A 7,859-nucleotide genomic window follows, 5' to 3' on the forward strand; every position below is an offset into this window, starting at 1 on the left:
CCCTCTTTCCCTTTCATAAGTTGCCCTCTCTACCTTGTCAATTCATCTCTGTCTCTCTCTCTCTGTGTGTGTGTGTGTGTGTGTGTGTGTGTGTGTGTGTGTGTGTGTGTGTGTGTGTGTGTGTGTCGTGTGTGTGTGTGTGTGTGTGTGTGTGGGTCGTGTAGATGGAGCAGTAGATGGAGCTTATTGTTGGCGCAACAGGCTTATGCTGGAGGAGAGTCGCTATGGTAACAGTGAACAGTAAAGAGGGCTGCTCACACAACACACCAGAGGCTGTGTGAAAGCCGTGTGGCAGTGTTGCCATGTCTGCTTATTATAAGAGACTTTAAGCTTGTTTTTCTTGTAAAGTCGCTTGTAAATATTGGTAGTAAATATTGGTAGCCTAACAGGTTTAAAGTGACCTACTGTAGTCGCTTCTTTTGGGCTTGTTTTCATAGACCTGGTTGCTTATCTTTCTTTAAACATCTGGCAATGGTCGTTCGCCTTTCTCTGAGCAGCAATGGAAGAGAAAAGATACGTTGTAAGTAAAAGATACTCTGAAATTCAAGATTAGAGTAAAAGTACAAGGTATTGGCACACTTACAGTACCAAAGTACTGAACCAAAGAAAATACAAGCTTGTAGATCTGCTATTTCCGAATAACCAACGAATAACCAACTTAGAGCTTAAGATGTAGCTGTACGATTTGTATTAAATCTAAATCTGTAACTAAAGCTGTCAAATATGGTAGTGGAGTAAAAAAAAAGGAGAAAAAAAAGCAAAAAATATAAAATATTTGCACCTGAGATGTAATGGAGTAGAAGTATAAAGCATCAGAAAATGGATACATTAAAGTAAAGAAAAGAGTACAAAACTTGAGTAAATGTACTTTAGTTACGTTACACCAATGCATCTGAGACAGACTGCCCCTTAAGTTCCTCCCTCTGCATGTAGACAGGCTGAGGATGGGGAGAGAGAGAGAGACAGGGAGGGAGAGAGGGACAGGGAGGGAGAGAGAGAGAGAGAGAGAGAGAGAGAGTGAGAGAGAGAGAGAGAGAGAGCGAGAGCGCAAGAGAGAGCGAGAGCGCAAGAGAGAGAGAGAGCGAGAGCGCAAGAGAGAGACAGAGAGAGAGGGGAGGGGATTACACAGTAAATCTGTAAGAGCCAGAGAGCTTAGAAGACACTTCAGGAGCAGGAGGTGAATTTCACCTGTGAACCCGATGTTTGTGAGGTCCGAGCACTTTCAACACCTCCTTTTAACTGCGGCGGACTTCCCACTGGATCAACAATAAACTTCACGTAAGGTAAGGAGTGTTTATTTTATTTTATATACATTTTTATCTTGCATCTTTTGCTGTCAGTTATTGTGACGCATTGAATCGACAGTTTCCAGATCCAGAAGCACTTAGTTCAAAGCGAGTTTGAAATATAATAGTGTTTGACGGATCCTACAATTCACAATTCATATAGGCATTAATCCAGAGAGACTATGTTAGAAGGATAAACTCCTAGAGATGAATCTGGCTCTCGAGGGGTTCCTTGAGACTTTCAGTAAGCAAGGTAATCACATGCCTAGAATGCAGGGAGACAGTGTAGTCTGTAGTTCCTAGTAAACTAAGAAGCTAGCACCAGCAATCTGCACATTGGAACTATATACAATTTAGGCATTTAGCAGACACTCTTAATCCAGAGCGATTTACATTAAGCAAGAACAAAAAAAAAAAAAAGAAAAGAAAAAAAGCATGGGAATACATTTATCATGAAACATGCGTAAGCTAAGAAAGTAACGGTGGAATATCTATATAATGAAACTATACATATAAACTATACATATATACTACTATGCTATACATATGTACTATGACGTTCTATGACTACATACAATGCAATTATAGTGCTGTCTACATAACATGCTATAAGTCTGTATCAAATGCTATCTAAGTCTACAGAAATGCTATCTAAGGGGGTGCTATGGGCCATGATGGAGTCTGAAAAGGTGGGTTTTCAGACTACGGCGGAAGATTGGGAGTGATGCTGCAGTTCTGACTGCAAATATATATATATATATATATATATATATATATATATATATATACCAGGTAAACAATTTACCTAGAATCTGTTTAAATAAAATGCCATTTAAATGATTGTGGTCAAGAAAACAAACCTGAGTAACAACATATCAGTGTGAGTTCAACAAACCATGTGCAACCCAGATTCGGCACAAACAAGGGACTAAATTTCACTCCTATGCCACCAAAATGTGGAACGCCCTACCAACAGTCATTAAGACATGTGAATCCCTTGACTCCTTCAAAACCGCTCGCCCATACCCGAAGGCGGGGTTGGCGAAAGGGCCTTTCTGTGTGGAGTTTGCATGTTCTCCCCGTGTCCCCTAGGGTAGGTACAGTACCCTCACAAAAAACATGCAGTAATCCTGGTCTCTAAACTACCTCCCCCTGGCCAGCCGGGGCGCCTGATGGAGGGGAAAGGAACTAGTTAGAATAACGTGTTCCTTCCACGCGCTACGTCCAACCAGGGAAACATCCCCTGTCAGGTGTAAAGGAGCAACTTGGACACTCGGGCATGAAGGAAGCATGAGTTCAAGTCCGTTGCTCTCCCCATGTCCACCATATATGGGGACTAGGTTGGCGGAGGGTGTGTAGAGCCCAGGATCACATTAGATAATTGACACAGGGGTGAAAAATGGGTTACAAAATCGTGGGATAAAAATGATAAAAAAGCGCTTTGATGTCTATAATTATGTGTGCACACGCCTGTTTGCCAAGCGATGACTTCTCGGGCCTCCATGGGGGGTGTCTTTCAGCACGGCGCGGCCCGGCGTTGCTCTCGGAAGAAGACGAAGGCGGAGGGCGGATCGTCGCGATGGCGTCCTGGTTTGGCTGGAGCGAGCCGTACTACTGCCGCAGCGCCCGGCGCGACCCGGCCGTCGTGGTGACCGACACGCTGATGCTGGAGCTCAGTTGGCAGCAGAAGGAGGCCGAGCGGCAGCACCGCGAGCGCGAGAACGAGTACCGGCGCCTCCGCACGGGCGTGGACTATAGCTGGCTGGCCAACACGCCGCGCAGCAGCGCCCAAAGCGCCATGAGTACCGGAGAGAAGCTGGCGCTGGAAGAGCTCTGTGCCAAGGTGCCTCCTTCCTGCTGTGGCCTGGTCATTCTGAGGTAACTATAAAAGATTGGTGGTGAGCTGACTACCCAGTTGTAGATCGGCTATTTCAGAGTTTGTTTTATAGTCAGTGGTTGGGGTTAAGTACTCAAAAGTATCAATACATTAATGCAATGCAGGAATACGCTGTTGTAGGTAAAAGTGCCCGAAATTCAAAATTGACTCGGGTACAAAAGTTTTGGCGTCAGAATGTAGTTTCCTCTGTGGGGGGTATTTTTCGTCATAGTTTTAACAACAAAATCAACACTGGTAAGAGAACGGGGGTGAATTGGCTATTTGAACCATTTAAAATAGTAAAATAAAACCCTAGACGGCCCATTTAGGCTCTTGTCGATGGTGACCCCTACTGATTGTTTTCTAAGGAAGAGTGTAGGCGAGGGGGGCACAGCTAGCGCTGTCGCCTCACAACTAGAAGGTCCCAGGTTCGATTCCCACCAGGGATGCTGGGGGCGTGTTCTCTCCTCCACGTCATCAGTGGCAGTGCCCATACCCTAGGTGCAAGGGGCCAGTGAGGCACTCCAACGTTGAAGCGCTGGGCCCTAGTGGTAAGAGGAAGGACTGCAGGCGGACCCATGGATTCATGACGAGGAAACCCCGTGCAGCTGGGCTTTAACATTGCGCCCAAAAAGGCGGAAATAGACTAGGTGCTCGGGTGCTTCAAAACCATAGACTGTAAAAAATATGGACAAAGCGTTCCCCGGGTCTAACATGAACGTAAAATGAAGCCTGTCAGTCCTTGAATTGTAAATCGCCATCTTTCTAGATCCGTTTGGGCCCAGCTGGCCCATTGGCTGGCCCAGACAACGAGGCGGGACTTCCCTGCTTCTTCTTTGGTTGGTTTTTATTTTGACTCGAGTGGGTGGGGAATCCCGATCAGACTGTAACGGTAGCCACGCCCCTCAGAACATACACGACTTTATGGTAATCTTTTTAATAAATGGGACCATAATTTTCCAAAAAGAATATTATGACATTAGAAATGAGACTTTAAACTAGTGACTGGAAGCAGAAAGTATTCATGACCATGTTTAATAAGGTAATACAGTCTAGGTGAAGTTGGGCCCAAATACATGGACTTCTATGGGGCTATGGGTTTTTTGGGGCCCAATGACAGCGCCACAACAGGCCATTATATGAACTTTCAGGAAATCCCGATTTCCTCAGTGGCTTCACAAAATATCTGTCTGACTGCCCCCCTGTTCAAAACGCCACTGAGCAACTTCCACTGACATGAATAGCGGAGGGGGCGGAGCTTCGCGCCAGATCAGTCTCTATCCTTGGGGTTGGCAAAAGGGCCTTTCTGCGAATGAAAATAAAAGCCTGGGTACCGAGGCTAGTTCCTAACTAACCTGCTGCTCACCTGGAAATACATATCCAGAGAGCTTCACATGTTTTTATTCAAATCTGTTGCGAGCCAATCACACGGCGCTATGGGACACTTCAAATAATAAATTCAAATAATGTTATACATTTAAAAAGAAATCTAAGAAATCCCATGAATACAAAAATAATAGTTAAGAAGTAATGAAAATAGCCGATTTACAAGCTCACAACGCGGCATGAAGTGATGCGTTGTGCACTTGTAGATTTGCTTTTTTTTCACTAGTTTGGTCATTGACCTAATGTACATCAAACTGGGGGTCCTCGATATTAAAAAAGGTTGAGAAGAGGCACTACTCTAATCATGTGGCTGTACACAGCTGCTCACAGCAGCTGGTTTAACAGCCATGAGATCAAGGTGATCGATGATGTGGTCATTGTGGTGTGGCGGCAGGTGTCTTGTTATCATTTGACTGATGCACTGACTAGACTCATGACAATCGGATAAAAGCCTACAGAAAATCACACTCCTCATTTGACAGGGTCCTTGATTATATGAAAAGGTTTGAGCACCACTGAGACAGAAACATTCGTTTATCAGAAAACTGCCAGTATTTAGAATTATCATTTAGTAGAATCTGGTTTCAGGTCTTAATGGATTAAAATCTACGTCACGTGAACTTGTAGATGTAGATATTTGTGTACAGCGCACCAGTGGTGCGCTGTACACAAAGTATAATGTGGTATGTCAAAGTATAATGTAGGCCAGGGTTAAGACTTTTAGTCGATTAGACCAAATATGTTAGAATCTTTTCATGTCAATTCATAGATATATCTAAGAAACGTTAAATATGTATTGTGAATATATATAAAAACCTGCTTCTCAATGAATAACTTAACCTCCACGGTCAAGATTAAGTTGGCTATTGGTTCTAAATGTCTGTTTCGATATTATTTTGAATAACTGCCCAACGGCCCTGATTTCTTCTTTGAAAAAAAGATAGAAAAACAAAAAGAAAAAAATAAGACATATTTGAAGGTCAAGTGGGCAGTATCAGCAGAACAAACAAACAAACATGGCTTCCAGAGCAACCATCTATTTAAAGGCTTGTTAAGGAGTCAGCCACTTCACGTTAGAAGGAACAATAATTGGTTACCACAAGAACCTCTTACTGTTGCAGCAGCTTGCCCTGCGGCTGACGACCGTAATTATGTAGTAGTGGAAAGTAACCCGGTACTTGTACTTAAGTACAATTGTAGGTAGTACTTTTTACTTTACTTGAGTATTTCCCTTTTTGTACACGTTAATACAATCTACTCAATTGCATATCTAATGAGACACCTATGTGGAAGTGAGTAGCCTACACATCCATGATACCTTTGGCTAGGTTAAGATTTAATTCAGCCAAACTAAAACAGGGCATCCGTGTCTTTTTTTTTTTTTTTTTGTAATCTAAATTTTTATCCCACGATTTTGTAACCCAGTTTTCTTTTCACCCAGTGCCAATTATCTAATGTAATCCTGGGTGCTACACTTCCTCTGCCAACCTCGGGGGGCAGCGGACTGACCTCATGCCTCCTTCTATGCATGAGGAGTCCAAGCTGCTTCTTTTCACCTGACAGAGGGGAATTTCCCCGGCCGGACGTAGCGCGTGGAAGGGACACGTTATTCCGACCAGTTCCTTTCCCCTCCATCAGGCGCCCCGGCTGGCCAGGGGGAGGTAGTTTTAGAGACCAGGATTACGGCATGTTTTTGTGAGGGTATCAGAACATGCAAACTCCACACAGAAAGGCCCTATCACCAACCCCCGCCTCGGGTATGGGCACTGATGACGCGGAGGGAACACGCCGCCAGTGCCCACAGCGTCCCCAGCGGGAATCGCACCCAGGACCTTCTAGCTGTGAGGCGACAGCACTACCAACTGTGCCACCGTGCCCCTTATTTATTTATTTATTTTATTTTGCGTTCGCTATTAAAACATTGCAGACATACAAGCTCACAGAGCGTCACTTTTCACTGTGCTGCAAGCTTGGACATCTACCATCTTTTTTTATTATTTACATTTTTATCCCATGATTTTTGTAATCCATTTTATTTCACCCAGTGTCTAACGTAATCCTGGGCGCTACACTCCCTCTGCCAACCTGGGGAGAGCAACGAACTGACCTCATGCTTCCTTCAATGCAAGGAGTCCAAGCTGCTTCTTTTCACCTGACAGGTGGCGAGTTTCCCCGGTTGGACGTTGCGCGTGGAAGGAACACGTTATTCCATCCAGTTCCTTTCCCCTCCATCAGGCACCCTGGCTGGCCAGGGGGAGGCAGTATAAAGACCTGAATGTTGCATGATGCATGATTTTGAACATATTTTACACCAACCTCTAACATGCCTTCTCTGGTTCCATCCGTCCAGGTTCCGGGAGGTGCTGGTGGCCAATGAACCGGAGGTCCAGGAGGTGTCTGGTCTGTTCCGATCCGTCCTCATGGAGGCCCTGGACCGCATGAAGGAGGAGGAGGCGGCGCAGCGCCTGGCCCGCCAGTGGAACAACCGGAGCTCCGCCAGCATGTCCCTCACCACCTTCAGGTCCCGGGTACGGATCAACCCGTTCGGAAGCACGACGGGACTGACCTCGGCGGCGGACGGGGCGTCGCCGGTGAGCGATCTCAAGACCGTTTCGGAGGACGTGGAGAGAGCTCAGCCTCAGAGGGTGTGGAGCGTCCCGGACTTTAGATACAAAGGACTCGGCAGCAGCAGAGGCGAGGAGTTCACTCCTGTGACTTAAGGTTCGATACATGCTCCGTTCCGACGTTGCTCCTTTCCTATTTCGGGAAAAAAAGCTTCCGTTTTGGACAGGCTTTTCTAACAAGTTATGGACAGTCAGGACATGGTGCAGCAGCGTCCCAAAGAAATGCTATCAGAAATTCTGAATGATTTCAAAAAGTATTGTATTGTATTGTATTGTAGGATACAATAACTACATTTTGACATCATTCAGAACTTCTGACAGCATTTCTTCTTTACGCTATCTCACCTCGCTTTCCGAAAAAGAGTTTGGACGTCGAAAGGAGCATGTATTGCGCTTTAGATGCAACTCAACAATGTCTGTGATGTTGGACTTGAGAAAAACAATACATGAATAAACATCTTATAATTCCTATATATATATATCCTTATTCAGTATCCTATATCAGTGATTCCTTGAGACTTGAATTGACTGTGTACATTGAATTGTACTGTATAGAGGGTATGCGTGTGACATCACCATCAAACCCGGAAGTTATGCGGGAACGCCTACTGAGTGTCAAAAAAACTGCTTTGTGGCCTTGACAGCCTATACTGTACATCAAAACAGAAAAGTCCAATATGATTGCAT

General features: G+C 44.9%; 1 protein-coding gene across 1 annotated transcript; it reads left to right on the plus strand.

The window, feature by feature from the left end:
• Nucleotides 1-1,196: 1,196 nt before the first annotated feature.
• Nucleotides 1,197-7,268, plus strand: rd3 (retinal degeneration 3, GUCY2D regulator; the record flags this gene model as incomplete). Its single annotated transcript, XM_083790434.1, has 3 exons — nucleotides 1,197-1,278; nucleotides 2,807-3,164; nucleotides 6,899-7,268. The coding sequence occupies exons 2-3, from the start codon at nucleotides 2,866-2,868 to the stop codon at nucleotides 7,266-7,268; spliced, it is 669 nt and encodes a 222-aa protein (XP_083646560.1). The 5' UTR covers nucleotides 1,197-1,278; nucleotides 2,807-2,865.
• Nucleotides 7,269-7,859: the final 591 nt, after the last annotated feature.

Source organism: Protomyctophum parallelum (assembly GCF_964188405.1).
Source record: "Protomyctophum parallelum genome assembly, chromosome: 19".
NCBI classification, from domain to species: domain Eukaryota; kingdom Metazoa; phylum Chordata; class Actinopteri; order Myctophiformes; family Myctophidae; genus Protomyctophum; species Protomyctophum parallelum.